Source organism: Choloepus didactylus, chromosome 9, assembly GCF_015220235.1.
Source record: "Choloepus didactylus isolate mChoDid1 chromosome 9, mChoDid1.pri, whole genome shotgun sequence".
In the NCBI taxonomy this organism is placed as follows: domain Eukaryota; kingdom Metazoa; phylum Chordata; class Mammalia; order Pilosa; family Megalonychidae; genus Choloepus; species Choloepus didactylus.
In genome coordinates, this window is record NC_051315.1 from 110,898,651 (window position 1) to 110,916,186 (window position 17,536).

A 17,536-nucleotide genomic window follows, 5' to 3' on the forward strand; every position below is an offset into this window, starting at 1 on the left:
AGTCAGTAACAAGGGGGGTGGGAGGGTGGGGGCAGGGAGAGGAGGGAATGGAGGCCAGAGCTGGGGCTCCCAGAGCAAGCAGGACAGTACAATTGCCCCTACCCTGAAGGGCAGCAGCTCCTTCGTTGAGATCAGACACACTCAGATGCTTTTTGAGCAGGGTTCTTACGATAGCTGAAGAATTGTATTTCTGGCAGGAATTCTGTCATGGAGTTCAAGACTTGTCTGATGGACTGATGACTAGGCCTCACAGAAACCTGATGTCAAAGAGGTGGCAGGATGTTCCTGGAGAGAAGTCATCCTAAGGGAGTCAGGGCCAGCATTGGGGGAGTTCAACATTCTCCCCCTGTTGGGTATGGGGTGGAAGGCTAATGCTGAGGAGCCGCTGCACCCCTGGCCAACTTACAGCTCAAAGACTGACCCCCAAGCCCTTCAGAGACAGTAAAACTCTAAGAGAAATTGGAAAAGCTCCCGAGATTTGGGAGACCCTCTAGTAGCCAGAACCACAAATGTCTTCCAAGGCCTCCCCAGAACCGTGGCACAGTAAGGGCGCAAGTCCTTCAGCGGAGACTCCAGGGCACATGTCTAGCAACAGCAAACAGGAAGGCACCAGAAGACACGTGGGAAATGCCCCCCCAAAGACTTCTCCAGAGCCCTAAAGGGCACTCTGCAGGGGACTGAAGCCCCACAGGAGCAGGTAGGTCTGTGCCAGGGCAATTTGAGGTATTGATTGACTTCATTTGTGCTCACAGGCTGGGGATACCCTGGGAAACTCAAGCAACATAATTATCTCTTTTATTAGATGTCACTCAGAGGCCCCAGCATGCATCGGTTTTCCACATTTGGTGATTCATTCAGTGTCCAACAAAAAGTCTTAAGCTCCTATAAAATGCCAGACACTGTGACTGGTTTGGGGATACAGAGATAACAGATTTAATCCCTGCCTTCAAGAACCTCACGATGGGGAGGGGGAGCAGCCAAACATATGCTTGCAAAACCCGGTGAGTGAAGTCATTACAGAGGTGAACCTGGAGCACAGAGGGTTACAGGGAGCGCATGGAGGTGAGGTGCTGTGGAGGCGAAAACTGAGCTGGGTTTGGAAGGAGAAAGGGGAGTGGGCCATACCAAGAAAGTGGGGAGGGGCTTTCCCAGTAAAGTGGAAATGCCTGGCAAGGCCAAGAAGGGGAACCAGAAAAGCTTCTTGGGGAACTGCAAGTGGTTCCCTGCAGCTGGAGTTAAGTGCTCAAGGAGTGGGGCTTGAGATGAGACTGGAGAAGGAAGCAAAGATCAGATCGTGGGTCACCAGGCTGTTGCTTCAGGAATTTAACTTGACCTCAGGACAATGGGAGTATCTGAATTTAAAGAGGAGAAGAATATGATCAAATTCATGTTTTAGGAGCATCATTTTGGCAGCAGAGTAGAAGGTGGATGGAAAGGGAAAACAACTTGAGGCAGAGACTACTTAAGAGAACAGTAGAAGTAATAGCAATAGCGGTAGTAATAGTAGTAGTTATAATAATAGTAGTAATAGCAGCAGCAGCTAACAATGCCAACACTGTTCTAAGTGCTTTATAAACTCATTTAACCTATATAACAACTCTATGCAGTAGATACTTTTATTATCCTCATTTTACAAGTGATAAAACTGAGCCCCAGTGAGATGAAATAACTTGTCCAAGGTCCACAGGCAGTAAGTGACGTGGCTAGGATCCTAACTCAGACAGCCCAGCTCCAGAATCCACAACTATTGCATGGCTACTGCAGCAGTGTGGGTGAAAGAGAACGAAGTGTTGCCTAGTGGTCCACGAAGAGAGCAAGGGTCAGTCAAGAGAGATGCGAACTAATGCAAGGTGTTGATAATAGGGGGAGTATATGGGAACTCTGTATTTTCCACATTATTTTTCTGTAAACCTACAACTTCTTTAATTTAAAAATATATATATATATATTTACTTCTCTTTAGTTGCATTAAAGTCTTTCAGGTAATAAAAAGAAGAAGGAGAAGGAGAAGAGAGATTGAGGAGATGCTCTCCGTGCAGAGACAAAGTGAGGCAGGGCTCAGGGGCTTGTGCGTTTCTGGCTTGGGCAGAGGAGTGGCTGAGAGGATGCGCAGAAGGAAACCCACATTTGTCAGGAAAGACAGCGAGTTTGGTTTTCTACATTTTGAGTTTAAAGCAGCTGCAGGACTTCAGGGGAGATTTCAGAAGGTAATTGCATGTAAGACCTTGGAGCTTAGGGGAGAAGGCTGCTGGTAACTCTGGGAGACTCTGGCACATCGGGGGCCGCTGAAGCCATCAAGGCAGGTGGGCTCACCGAAGGAGAGGAGGTCAAGTGAGAAGAGGACCAAGACAGAACCCTGAGAGACACCAATATCTGGGGAATGGATTGAGAAATAAAGCAACAACAAAGGCTAGGGAAAACAAGAGACGGGGTCAGTGGGATTAAATGATACAGTTAGCAAGTAAGATAAGACCCAAAAATAACTGTTTTGGTTCACTAAAACTGCCGGAATGCAATATACCAGAAATGGGTTGGCTTTTAACAATGGGGATTTATTAAGTTCCAAGTTATAATTCTAAGGCTGTGAAAATGTCCAAGAGGGTACCTTCTCTGAAGAAAGGCTGCTGGCATCTGGGGTTCCTCTCTCAGATAGCAAGGCACACTCCCAGGTTTCATCGCTTTCAGTCTCTGAGTCCAGTGGCTTCCTCTCTGAGAATCTGGCTGTCTTCTCTCAGCATCTCCAGGGTGTTTCTCTCTCTGCTCTCTCCCAGATATCTCTGCTTTTTACCCTCCATCAGTAAAGTATTAAGACCCACACATCTCAATTGAACCAGAAAGTCCCACCCACAATAGTTTTGCCCCCACAGGGATGGATTAAAAGAACATGGCAAATGCTAAGTGTATATAAGAGGGGGATATAGGGGAGGAATATAGTATTCTTGGTAGTGGTGTTATTTTCTGTCCTTACTATTATATTATATTGTATTGTATAACATGTTATTTTTCTTTTTATCATCTTTTTTATTATTGCTAAAAAAACAATTTTTCTTTAAGTTATCAATATGTTCAAGTGCTGATTGTGGTGATAAATGTACAACTTTATGATGATACCGTGAACAACTGATTGTATACTGTGGATAAATGTATGGTTTGTGAATATAACTCTATAAAATTGTAGGAAAAAAAGTATATAAGAGTAAAAATGTTGGAGAAAACATGGTGAGAGGGATGTACCTATCTACTGTTGATGAGCAGGTAGAATGGTGTAGCCTTTCTGAAGGTCAGTGTGGTGGTTCCACAAAAAGTTAAGTATATGGGGACCATAAGGTCTTGCAACCTCATTATGGGGTATGTCATTTGAAGATTGAGAGCAGAGACATGAATGGACATTTGTAAACTGTTGTTCACGGAGACAGTAATCATGATTTGCAACGGGTGGAGGTGACCTAAGGGTACATAGACTGAGGAACAGAATGGTGAACGGTGGCATATGCATGCAATGGAATACTGAGCAACTACGAGAAGGAGTGAAGCTGTGAGACACACAACGAGGTGAATGGATCCTGTACACAGTATTTGAGTGAAGTATGCCAGAAATAAAGGCAAACACTATAATGCCTCACCAATATGGACTAACTATAATGTGTAAACTCAGAATTGAATCTTAGAACATAGCCTAAGTTGACATGATTATTGTAATTGTCCCTAGATTGTAAGCTCTTACAGCAGTCAACTCTACTCCTGAATTGTAATGCCTATCTCTAAACTTTGAGATGCTGATCCCTTAATGTATAACCTGATTGGTCTCTGGAACAATGCGTATCTCTGAGACACCTGAAACTCAGAGCTAGAGCTTGGCAGACATGAATGTCAGTTGCATACAGCAACCATTAAAAAAGAGCTGAAAAAGAGCCCAGACTTCAATTGGTGATATGAATGAAGCAGATCTGGTTAAGACTAGGGCAAACTGGGCCAAAGGGTAAAGGTCGAAACTGACTGTGTTTTAAATCTTCAGCTTCCATGTGAGACCAAGGGAAGAGATGTCTATTTGGTGCAGGATCTATATTTTCTAAACAGTATAACTCTACAGTTTGTTTGTTCAAACACCACAATTACATGGAACTTTGAATAGGAAATGAGATACAGTAGGTTAGTATAGGTTAGAGTGAAATAGTGACACATCCCAAAGTAATTTGGGCAGAGAATAAAAAATATATTTACAGCCTCCCCACCCCCACCCCACCCCCGCCGCCCTGAGGAGCTGGGGGAAGGTGCAGAAGTGCTAGACTTCCTCACCTGGACTGGTGGTAATGTTGTCACAAACATTGGGACTGGCGGTTTGAAGTGCCAAGCCCTCGATCATGAGACTTGTCCTTACGAAGCTCATTACTGCAAAGCAGAGGCTAAACTTGCATATACTTGTGCCTAAGAGTCTCCCCCTGAGTACCTCTTTGTTGCTCAGATGTGGTCCTCTCTCTCTCTAACTTAGCCACCTTGGCAGGTGAACTCACTGCCCTCCCTCCTACGTGGGACCCAACTCCCAGGGGTGTAAATCTCCCTGGCACCACAGGATATGATTCCCGGGGATGAATCTGGACCCAGCATCGTGGGATTGAGAATATCTTCTTGACTAAAAGGGGGATGCAAAATGAGATGAAATAGTTTCAGTGGCTGAGAGATTTCAAATGGAGTCGAGAGGTCACTCTGGTGGACATTCTTTTGCACTATATAGATAACACCTCTTAGGTTTTAATATACTGGAATAGCTAGAAGTAAATACCTGACACTACCAAACTCCAACCCAGTAGTCTGGATTCCTGAAGATGATTGTATAATAATGTAGATTACAAGGGGTGACAGTGTGATTGTGAAAACCTTGCAGATCACACTCCCTTTATCTAGTGTATGGATGGATGAGTAGAAAAATGGGGATAAAAACTAAATGACAAATCGGGTGGGATGGGGGGGATGCTTTGGGTGTTCTTTTTTTACTTCTGTTTTTTTACTCTTATTCTGATTCTTTCTGATGTAAGGAAAATGTTCAGAAATAGATTGTGGCGATGAATGCACAACTATATGATCATACTGTCAACAGTTGATTGTATACCATGGATGATTGTATGGCATGTGAATATATTTCAATAAAACTGAATTTAAAAAATAAGTAAATAAATAAATTAAATAAACAAACAAAAAACGAACATAGCAAGCAAACGCCACCATGTGCCTTGCCATGTGGGAGAGAAGCCAAGGATCTCCAGCAGCCAGTCTTTGGGAAGAAAGCATTGCCTTGCTGATGCCTTGATTTGGACATTGTTCTCAGCCTTAAAACTAAGCAACAGTGCCCCCATGGGTTGACAGTCATGATGAAGAAACAATTCAACAACAAATCTTGGCCTTGTCAGTTCACAAAAGGAATTTCCTCCGTGACTCCCGCTGATGTGCAGTTTAATTTTGACTTGGGCCAGATGTACCCCGTTGCCCTGGTCATGCTCCAAGAAGACGAGCTGCTGAGCAGAATGAGATTCACCCTTGTTCCTAAACTTGTGAAGGAAGAAGTGTTTGGGAGGAACAACTTTTACCGCATCTCCCTGATTAAGCAGTTGGCACAGCTTACTGCCCTGGCTGCCCAGCTGCAGGCCAAACAACAGAGAAGATGATTTGCTACTGACAGAGGCAGTTTGGCCCCAAACGCCACCGTTCCTAATCAAATCTCAGCTGTAACCTCAAGAGGATGAGGAAGAGGTTCCTTCTAAACCAGGTGTTTCTGAGTTTGTCTGTGACGCCTTTGAAGCCTGTAACTTAAATCAGGAGGATCTGAGGAAAGAAATGGAGCAGCTAGTGCTTGACAAAAAGGAAGAGGAGGCCACCATATTGGAAGAGGGTTCTGTGGATTGGGAAGAATAACTACAGCGGGAACTTCAGCAAGAATATGAAGTGGTGACAGAATCAGAGAGAAGAGATGAAAACTGGGATAAGGAAATAGAGAAAATGCTTGAAGAGGAAAATTAGCTGTTTCCCAAAATAAAAGAATAATCCTATACACTCTGCAAACTGACAGTAAATTCTAGATGTTCAGACTCACCGAATCAGATGGCACAGAAGAGTACAACTTTATTGAAACTCAAAATTGCTTCATTATGCTTTCTTCAAGCTGAAATTTCCCTCTTCTACTTTTTTAAAAAAAGTGTACAAAACAGGAATTCTAATAATCAAAAAGGGATGTTTTATGTAAATTTTTAAATATAAATCTAGTTAGACTTGTTCTTGTAGTTGATATAGATATATTTCTGTCACAGAAACACAAATAAAATTTTAGAGTTTTATTTTCTGTGAGGCCAAAATATAATTTAATTCATTCTTCAATCGTGGTTTTCTAACTATTTGTATCCCTCACTGCATTTTCTTTATATGTTAAAGTACTTAAATGAATCAATGTCTCTCAAAATGACTAAATTATACCAAAGAACTTAAAAGGAAGCACTTTCAGGATGATTTTATTGCTTAGTAGTTTCTAAAATTCCATCTGGAAGCCAAAAGATAAAATATTTGTTGATTGTAAAGCTATAAACAGCACACAATTTGACATTCTGAAATACTGTGCAAAAATATTCGCTTTTCTTTGTGGCTTTCCTTTTCCTTTCCTTTTCTTTCTTTTTCTTTTTTTTACTATACCACATTTAATGTTGTTTTCCTAAATTTCACATCATGGTTTTTGTACAAAATGGGGCCATTCATCCTTTTTGTATTAGTGACTTTCAGAAGCCTTTTCAGTTTAAAATCTCTCATTCTTGTTTAAATTGTCACCATGTGTAAATGTTTTAGCTTTGTTTTAATTAAACTGTCAGTCTTAAAAAAAAAAAAACAAACGGTGTTTTTTCTGGGGTACATAAATGCTTCAAACCAGCATAGTAGCCATTTCAACATTCATAACAGTAAAAAGCATACAGTAGGCTGGAAGAAAATATTTTAGCATAATTGACAAATATTCAAAATACTATTCCCAAATTTTATAAAGAACTTCTACATGTCAATGGCAAAATGACAATCCAGTCCAAAAGGGGAAACAGATAAGAACAAATAATTCACAGAGAAAAATACAAATAGATACAAGCAAAGATACTCAACCTTGATACTCAACCAGTAATCAAGAAAATTAAACAAAAGATATCATTTCCTATCTAACTGATTTTTTTTTTTTTTTTTACCAATGAAGAAAGTAAAATCTTTAATCTTCCATGCATAGGATCAGAGTTTTACCCAACAAACATCATTTTATCTGCAAACAGTCTCTGTAGTTCAAATATGTCCTTGAACCTTCTTAACTTCATCTGTCTTACATTTTCATCCTTCTGTGTCCATATTTCAGTATGCTTTGTACAACAAGCCATTTAGATGCTCCGTATTTTGGCAATATTTTTCTTTCATTTCATACTATTGTATAGGTGCCTTTTGGCCTCTTGTTTGTTTGTTTTGTTTTGTTTTATTAAATTCAGTTTTATTGAAATACATTCACACACCATACAATCATCCATGGTATACAATCCACTGTCCACAGTATAACATAGTTATGCGTTCATCACCACAATCTATCTCTGAACATTTTCCTTACATCAGAAAGAACCAGAACAAGAATAAAAAATAAAAGTGAAAAAAGAACACCCAAATCATCCCCTCCATCCCACCCCATTTGTTCTTGAGTTTTTATCCCCATTTTTCTACTCATCCATACACTAGATAAAGGGGGTGTGATCCACAAGGTCTTCACAATCACACTGTCACCCCTTGTAATCTACATTATTATATAATTGTCTTCAGGAGTCCAGACTCCTGGGTTGGAGTTTGGTAGTTTCAGGTATTTACTTCTAGCTATTCCAATACATTAAAACCTAAGACGTGTTATCTACATAGTGCATAAGAATGTCCACCAGAGTGACCTCTCGGCTTCATTTGAAATCTCTCAGCCACTGAAACTATCTCATCTCATTTTGCATCCCCCTTTTGGTCAAGAAGATACTCTCAGTCCCACTATGCCGGTTCCACATTCATCCCCGGGAATCATATTCTGCATTGCCAGGGAGATTTACACCCCTGGGAGTCGGGTCCCACGTAGAGGGGAGGGCAGCGAGTTCACCTGTCAAGATGGCTCAGTTAGCGAGAGAGAGGGCCACATCTGAGCAACAAAGAGGTACTCAGGGGGAGACTCTTAGGCACAAGTATATGCAAGTTTAGCCTCTCCTTTGCAGTAACGAGCTTCATAAGGGCAAGCCCCATGATCGAGGGCTCAGCACATCAAACCACCAGTCCCAATGTTTGTGACAACATCAACACCAGTCCAGGTGAGGATGTGCAACACATCCGCACCTTCCCCCGGATCCTCGGGGCTGGGGAGGGGGAGGCTGTAAATATATTTTTTATTATCTGCACAAATTACTCTGGGATGTGTCACTATTTCACTCCAGCCTATACTAACCTACCATATCTCACTTCCTATTCAAAGTTCCATGTAATTGTGGTGTTTGAACAAACCGACTGTAGAGTTATACCATTTGGAAAATTTAGATCCTGTACCAAATAGACATCTCTTCCCTTGGTCTCATATGGAAGTTGAAGTTTTAAAACACAGTCAGTTTCAACCTTTACCCTTTGACCCGGCTTGCCCTGGTCTTAACCAGACCTGCTTCATTCATGTCACTAATTGAAGTCTGGGCTCTTTCTCAGCTTTTTTTTTTTTTTAACAGTTGCTGTATGCACTAATACTGACATTCATATCTGCCAAGCTCTAGCTCTGACTTTCAGGTATCTCAGAGATATGCATTGTTCCAGAGACCAATCAGGTTATATGCTAGGGGATCAGCATCTCAAAGTTTAGAGATAGGCATTACAATTCAGGGATAGAGTTAACTGCTGTAAGAGCTTACAATCTAGGGACTATTACAATAATTATGTCCACGTCTAACTGATTTTTAAAAATGTAGTTGATCATATTCAATGTTAGTATGAATATATAGGGAAACAAGCCCTCTCATAAACTGAAGGTGGGGGAGTATATTGGCACAGTCTTTTCAAGAGGCAATTTAGTAGGATTTAACAAAATTTTCAATGTGCACGAATATGACCCAACCAAATTATACTTAAGCCATCAAAATACTCATACAAGTTCCCAAAGATGTACAAGCAAGCATGCTCATAGCAACAACCTAAATATTAATCTATAACATAATTATCTATGCCATTGAGTACTATGTAGCCATTGGAAAGAGTAAGCTGTATCTATAGGCACCGTTGTGAAATATGTCCATGATAAGGTGCAGTACAATATAACTAGAAAAACCTTGCTCTTATTAAGGAAAGAAGGAAGGAAAATATGATGTTTGTATATGCATGGGGAAAAGTCTGGAAAGATGTACACATCAAGCTAGAGACAGTAATTTCCTCTGGGGAAAGATATTGGGTGAAAGAGGGTCTCTCAAGTTTGAATTTCTACGCTCTCTTTATTGCTTGTATGCTTTACACTGTGCAGGCTTTATTTTTAAAGTATTAAAACAGTTTTTATTTAAGAAGGGGGTTTATTGGATTTGCCACCCCGGAGGTAGTTAGAAATCTTGGCAAGAGCTGTTTCAGCGGAACGGTGGGGAAGACGCCTGATTGCAAGGGGTTGAGAAGCAAACCAGAGGTAAGGAAGTGGAGACAGCAACTGCTAACTACTTTTTCAAGACATTTGTCCACGAAAAGGAAGACAAGGAGGAGTAATAGTTAAAAAGTTCCTAGACCAGGCATAAGAAATAAGCCAGTTCAGGGGCTAAAGGGAAAGAGCCAGTGAAGGGTCAGAGGGGGCAGGAGTCCTCAAAGCCCTGAAAGGGAGTGGGTCCCACAGCCAGGTGCAGGGCTTACCGGGAAACAGACAGAGGGAGACTTCTCATGCAGACCCTGGAAGGGAGAAACTGTGCAGGTAGATTAAGGTCAATCGGTCAGCGGAGGGCCAGGATTGACTACATCTTCCTTGAAAAGAAGGAGATGCAAGTTCAAAACGCTCGGAGACAGAAGGTGGACTAGACCAACCTCCAACTACAGATTGACAGGTCCTCCAGGAGCCATTAGGCAGGGAGGTATGGCCATCCCCAGCACTCATCCCAGAAGCAGCAGGTGGGGCCTTGGCCTGGAGTCAGACACCCAGGACAGACCTCCACGTTCCTCTGTGGGAACACCTACCCTGGTGGGCCTCCTGGATTTCCCCTCTGTGGCCCATGGTCAGAAGTTTCCCCATAAAGGCTGCTTCACTTTTTTTCTGTCCAACAGCCCTGGCCTCTACCAGAGTCTGAGTCATAGCAGAGCTATCAGCAGCCACCTCAATTAAAGCAGCAGCTGCAGCAAGTAAGTGAGCTGTTGCATCTTAGAACTGCTGGGGACAGATTTCTGATGGAAGAGATTTGGAAACTTTAGCCTCCTCCTCTGAGTCCCCTAGGAACTGGGGTGCTGAGCTGCAGAAACTTAGAGCTGAAGACAACTAAGTCTTCACCTAGACAGTGCTGTCTCACAGAACTTTCTGGAATAATGGAAATGTTCTCTATCGGCACTAGTCTGGTAGCCAGTAGTCACATCTGGTTATTGGGTACTGGAAATGTGACTAATATGACTGAGGACCTGACGTTTCATTATATTGTTTGAATTCATTTAAATGGAACTAGCCACAGGTGACTCCCCTACTGGACAGCCCAGATTTAGAACAGTTTCCTCATCTGCCAGCAAGCCAAGGTCCCAAGAGAAATGGCTTCTCCAAGCTCACCTTGACCTAGCAGAACTGGGATGGGAGCCAGTTTCTGATTCACCCCACCATTCATATACGTGTGGTGGCCTCAGTGGAAATGAAATCGACCTAATGAAAACCAAGAAGTGAGTGGAGGGGAAAGTGTCAAATCTGGGCCTTACGCCCTTAGTATGTGGCTATCTGGAGCCTGTACCTAATGGGACTCAGGAATCTGGGTGGAGGCTGGGATCCAGCCCCTTTGTTAGAGTGGACAGAGGATAAAATTTAAGTTTTGGGGGGAGAAAAAAAACTGGTTAAAACCCCGTTCAGCTGCGTCACCGTAGCAAGTTGCTTAACCTCCTGAGTCTTAAAGTTTCCTCATCCAAAAAGGGCCTATTTCATGGGGTTGTTGTGAAGACTAAATGATACAAATTCTGAAAAGCACCTTGCCCAGGTGCTCCATGTTACAGCTAATATGACTGTTGTTATAAGTCAGCCTTGAAGGTCAGCAAGAAAGAAAAGAAAAATAACCTAAGGAAAGAGAGGCAGAGTCACTGCTTTCCTTTGATTGGGGATGCAGTGGGAGAGAGATCATGTTGTTCATTGATTGACTGTTTCAGTTATAATAATCACAACAATAAAAGCTAACATTGCGCTTTACGTGTATCCTGGGTGATTTCAGGTGGGCTCTCATTTCATCCTCACCATAACCCGATGAATTGGATTCTGGCATTGGCCCCATTTTACAGATGAGTAAACTGAGGCTCAGAAAGGGACAGTAACTTGTCTTATAAGTGCTCAATTAGCAAAGTTCTTAACCACTGCTCTTGACTGCCTCTCTGCATGGGTTATGAGCCTTTTCTGGTTTTATCATCATCTAGCCAGGAGTCATTGCATTCTTCCCCGGCCTGGGAAAGAGAGAGGCGGCAAATAACTAAAGGAAGTTTGCAAAACAGTTGGACTCAGGCTCTTTCCTCGGGGCAGGGAACTTTAGTGAGTGTGCCTCTGTGCTCTGAGGTATACTGAGCAAGAGGATAGGGACAGGAATTGTGGAGAGGATTGACGCCTTGTCAACCAGGGTGGGGGGTTTGAAGGGGCCGTGAATTCGTGTTCAGTGCTCTACCCGTATGTATCCTTTCATTTGCAATTGACATTAAATGTGACAACATATATGCTTTGTATCACCCAACACTGTTTTCTGAAATGCGTTTGGACTTGGCTTGAACTTTAGCTTTTGCCAAAGGGCTTCCTTCCCAAAGTCGATTGTCGGGTTGCCAATGATGGTGGCTGCTGCAGAGCTCTGGTCCTCAAACCCAATGCCAGGCAAGAATAGCAAGGCCCTAAGATAGACACATGGTCAGGGCAGATGGCTGGGGAATGAGGTCAAAGACAAGGAGAAGTAGGAATGGAGCTCCCCGCCTGGGGGTGGGATTCCAAAGTGATATGGCAAGAAAAAGGTGTCTGGGAGGTGCTGAGAGTTCCCCAGGGGAGGCATGGAAGACGGAGCCATCAGATCCAGGGACGAAAGCTACCAAACTCACCGGAAGCTTAAGTTCCAAATCAATTCTCTTAATGAGCTGCTCCCCCGTGAGCCGTGAAAGCAGTGATACTGCTGAATGGTAAGCCCAGGGAAGCCCGAGGCTGCTGGAGAGTGAGGGGTCAGAGGTCGGCTGAAGGAGCCAGGACTGCTGAGATCAGGGCAAACATGGCAAACCAGCTCCTTTATCTGGGCCTCAGTTGCCCCATCTGTGTAATGGAAGGACTGGTTTTCTAACTGAAGGTCCCTATCTGATACAAATGTGGTAAATACATAAAATTACTCTCTATCAAATTGCTGACCTGGGAATTATTTATTCAGAGTAATAAAAAGTCTCCCACACCCTCAGGAGCTCCACCCCTGACTTGCACAATCTAATCCACCACTCACTTCCTCCGCTCTGTTTCCCTTTTATTGGTCACATCTGTCCTCCTGGAGGTGCCGTGCAGGAGGAAAGCCCAGCATCCTGGTAAGTCCTGGAAAACCCACCTCTCCCACTGCCCAGGGGTCTCCATCCCCCTTGACAGCCATCCCATATTGATCCCAGGCATCTATCCCCTCCCCAGAGGGTGCCCCAACTTTGCCCCTCAGCCTCGCATCCTCATTGGTCAGGTCTTTCTCCCCTAAAAGGAGAACTTCTGCCTCTTTTCTTACCACACAGGACCACTCACTGCCCACCCCCTTCCCTGGACCCTGTAGCTTCCCAGGCCCAGCCAACTCTCCCCTGCCCTGGCTAGGACTGGGTCTGTGGAGTGGGCCAGCCACTAGTGATCCCCTCTTCCCTTGGAGTAAATGTCAATATTTTTGGATTACTATAGAGAGAAATAACATTGGAATTGTATTGAAATGACTGTTCAAATGTTTTGTTTTGTTTTGTTTTTCTTATTGTTGAGGAATTGCCTTAAGTATTTGGGATCTTGTAAATGTCCTTGTTCTACAGCATTTTCATGTAATAGATTGGAATTCATCCCATCCGTGTAGTTTCTCGACTATTGTGTGTCACTAAGGGGCCAGCAGTTTTGTTCCATCAGGGCTGCTCCCGCTAGATATGGAGAACACGACTGGGCTGTCAGGAGGAGGCAGCCAGTGCAAGGCTGCCAGGGTGATTCTTTCATTCTGGGCCTAAGGAGTAGCTAAAGAAAGCAATGCACAGGATATTCAATGATGTGCATGAACTATGAAGAGTTGACAATACTGTTTCAACTTAGCTTGCGAATATATTCAATACAGGACGTGTTTTTGCTTGTTTGTTTTTTGTTTTTTGGGGTTTTTGGTTTTTTTTTTTCTTTTTTAAGAAGCAAGGCCTTATAGTGAAAATCATATGACATGTGGAGCCATTGACGCCTAGTCAGAATCCTGGCTCCACCACTTCCTGGCCTTGGGACCTCAGTCTGTTTGTTGAGCCTCCCTGAGCCTCAGTCTTCTAACCTATAAATGGGGGCTAATAATATTTATCTGTAACAATTGAAGGGGGCTATGTCCCTGTCTGGCCCAAGGCAGATAAACTCAGAGGTGTCCTTTCCCTGCCCTTGGTTTCTCCCTGTAACCCAATCTATCATCCTCTCTGGAGATTGTTAAACAAACAAACAAAAATTCTCCTGCCCCCACTCTCTGCCCACCCCATCCATGGCTGGAGGTCACAGCCCTGTCCTGGTTCTCTTTTCCAAGTTCTCTGTCTTCTGCCCTGGCTGGCATGGCCTCCCTCTGGAATCTCCAGCCGAAATCCCTCATGCCTGGGGTGGGGCCCTCCACCCCTCCTGCCCGCCCCTGCACAGCTGAGCACCGGATCCTCCGGAATGAGGACTTGCTGGGCCACCTGCACACGTGTTCTGCTGCTGCTTTATCTGCTCAGGCAGTTTTTGCAGCTGGCCCTGTCTCTGATCATCTGCTCCTAGAGGGCACCCACCCTTGACCTCATGGCATCACTGGACATAACCCCAAGCCTCTGAGCAAACTTGCTTGCTGGGCTATTGGCTTCTTTCAGTTCTGCTCACCCCTATGTGCAGCTCAGAGCTTCTGAAATAACTGCTACGTTTCCACCCACTTGGAGAATCAGTCAGCTATCTGCTTATCATTTGCAATACACTTTTCCAAACTACCAAATACTCCCCGAGCAGGTCTCCTTCTTCCTGATATAGAAAACTTGGGCTGGGCTGTATTCGTTAGCTAAAGGTTCTTCTAGCTCAAGCATTCTAAAGCTCTCTGTGGCCATCACTCAAGCCGTTTTCCAGAACACACTTTTTTAAATGACTTTCAGAAAGTTGGACAAAGGGATACATCTCTGGGTTTTATAGTCAAGCCTTGATCTTTTTCTCTGGGCCCAACCCAATTGCATTACTCCCATGATGCGCCAGATTGACAACTTCACGGTATTTCATGTTCCTGAACATTGAGCCAAATGTGCACCACTGAGTTGTCAGGAACGTGTTCCGTAGGGATCATCCAAGGGGAGTTTCAACAATGTTTTGGGTGACAGCTGGTCATGGAAGGGGCTAAGAACCACTGACTTTGAAAGGAACTATGGCCTTTTGGTGAGATGTACTGTTTATCACTCAATTTGTTTCATAACCTTAGAGCTTCTAATATTTACACACTTGAAGTGAAAGTCACTTCCATGTAATATGCAAGCCAGTGCAAATTATCCTATCCCAGGTTCTTGGACAGGGGATAGGCTAGAATTTGGTTGGGGGTGGGGAAGAGACTTTATTGTGCAATAACTCTTGTCCCTCTCCTACAGGCCAGGATTTATATTTACCTCCAAAATGCAAGAAATTAACTGGGATGACTACTTAACTGATGACTTATTCGATGACATTCTTAGCAATTACAGTTACGGCACTGGCCTGCCCCCTATTCTACCAGATTCTGCTCCATGCCGGCCAGAATCCACGGTACTCAACAAGTATGCTGTGGCCGTCATCTATGCCCTGGTGTTCCTGCTGAGCCTGCTGGGAAACTCCCTGGTGATGCTGGTCATCTTATACAACAGGGTCGGCCGCTCTGTCACGGACGTCTACCTGCTGAACCTGGCCATAGCCGACCTGCTCTTTGCCCTGACACTGCCCATCTGGGGCACCTCCAAGGTGACGGGCTGGGTCTTCGGCACTCCCTTGTGTAAGGTGGCCTCGCTCCTGAAGGAAGTCAACTTCTACAGTGGCATCCTGCTGCTGGCCTGCATCAGTGTGGACCGCTACCTGGCAATTGTCCACGCCACCCGCACACTGACCCAGAAGCGCCACCTGGTCAAGTTCATATGTCTGGGCATCTGGGGACTGTCTATGCTCCTGTCCCTGCCCATCTTCCTCTTCCGCGAGGCTTATTACCCACCCTTTTCCAGCCCAGTCTGCTATGAGGTCCTGGGTAACAACACAGCAAAATGGCGGATGGTGTTGCGGATCCTGCCCCAGACCTTCGGCTTCGTCCTGCCTCTGCTGGTCATGGTGTTCTGCTATGGGTTCACCCTGCGCACGCTGTTCGAGGCCCACATGGGGCAGAAGCACCGGGCCATGCGCGTCATCTTTGCCGTGGTGCTCATCTTCCTGCTCTGCTGGCTGCCCTACAACCTGGTCCTGGTGGCAGACACCCTCATGAGGACCCAGGTGATCCAGGAGACCTGTGAGCGCCGCAATGACATCGACCGGGCTCTGGATGCCACTGAGATCCTGGGCTTCCTCCACAGCTGCCTCAACCCCATCATCTATGCCTTCATCGGCCAGAAGTTCCGCCATGGACTCCTTAAGATCCTGGCCATCCGTGGCCTGATCAGCAAGGAGTACTTGGCCAAGGAAGGCAGGCCTTCATTTGTCGGCTCTTCTTCAGGGAACACTTCTACCACCCTCTAAGACTTCCCACCTCTGTCGCAGCCCCTCCAAGCCTCCCATTCCAAGCCTCATGTCCACTGACTGTTCACTGTCCCTGTATCCAAGAAGCCCCCCACTGTGGGTACAGGAAGGAGCTGAGGCTGTGTCTTTACCAGGTCCTCACTTTATTGTTCAGAAAGCTGGCCCTGGTGCCCCACCCCTTATCCTAATCATCATGCCAACTGCTAGAGCTCTGCCAACCCTACCACCAGGCCCAAAGCACTCTATTTTCTGAGACGTCTTAAAGATGTTCTTTTAAGTGACTATAAGAAGTTCCCACCATTTGGAACCATTAGTGACAAATGGCATTAGTTGCTTCTCAGTGGTCATTCCCTGTTCTTCCTTCCTTGCTAGCAAAGTCTACCTCCCTTGAGAGAGACTGAAAATGGCAGCTACTCACTTTCTAAGACCCCTCTTAAACTAGGAGTGGCAATGCAAGGGCAATGCATTGCATGCTGGTAAACTGCTCTCTGGAGGAAAAACGTCCTGATTTGTAACATTTGCCACTTTCCATGTTGTCAACACTCCCACTATGGCCAATTTCAAGGGTGGCTGTGTTTAGCAACCAGCTCAAAAAATTCCTGAAAATATAATCATCTGCTCTCATAATCTGATACAAGCTGGGTCCAGCACACTGTTTAAAAGGAACTCTGCTGGGATCAGAGGACTCCTGGGAAGTGTTCCTGATTAAAAAGAGTGAGAAGTCATCTATTACTGAGTTTTGACTCTAAGTTAAAGAGATGTTTATTTGGTACAAAATTTATATGCTCTGTAGCACACTTTCTAATGTAACCCACATGGTCAGCTTAAACAACCTGGTTGCATGGACCCTAAAATGGGGAACGAGATCTTGTTGTTCTGTACAGGTTAATGTAACACCCCGATACATCCCACAGTATTCTAGGCAGAAAATCAAAAAGTATTTGCAAAATCCCCTTGAGGGACTTAGGGAAAATGTGGAAATATTAAACTTCCTCACTTGGGGAATTCCTGATATTACCGCAAACATTAGGAGATCCCAATTGAATAAGTCAAGCCCTCGATCTTGGAGCTTGCCCTTATGAAACTTAATCCTGCAAAGGGGAAACTAAGCCTCCTTACAAATTATGCCTAAGAGTCACCCCCAGAGAACCTCTTTTGTTGCACAGATGTGGCCACTCTCTCTAAGCCAACCCTGCAAGTAAACTCACTATCCTTCCCCCTATGTGGGACATGACTCCCAGGGATGAGCTGACCCCGGCAGTCATCGTGGGAGTGAGAATACCATCTTGACCAAAGGGGGAAAAAGAAATGGAACAAAATAAAGTTTCAGTGCTGAGAGATCTCAAATAGTTGAGAGGTCAATCTGGAGGTTATTCTTATGCATTATATAGATATCCCTTTTTAGTTTCT

The 17,536-nt window shown here is 44.4% G+C and overlaps 1 protein-coding gene and 1 pseudogene across 1 annotated transcript; both read left to right on the plus strand.

The window, feature by feature from the left end:
• Positions 1-5,347: 5,347 nt before the first annotated feature.
• On the plus strand, positions 5,348-6,012 carry LOC119544831 (annotated as a pseudogene).
• A 6,699-nt stretch (positions 6,013-12,711) lies between these two features.
• CXCR2 (C-X-C motif chemokine receptor 2) lies at positions 12,712-17,536 on the plus strand. The gene is made up of 2 exons (XM_037850415.1): positions 12,712-12,753; positions 15,022-17,536. The coding sequence occupies exon 2, from the start codon at positions 15,047-15,049 to the stop codon at positions 16,124-16,126; it is 1,080 nt and encodes a 359-aa protein (XP_037706343.1). The 5' UTR covers positions 12,712-12,753; positions 15,022-15,046; the 3' UTR covers positions 16,127-17,536.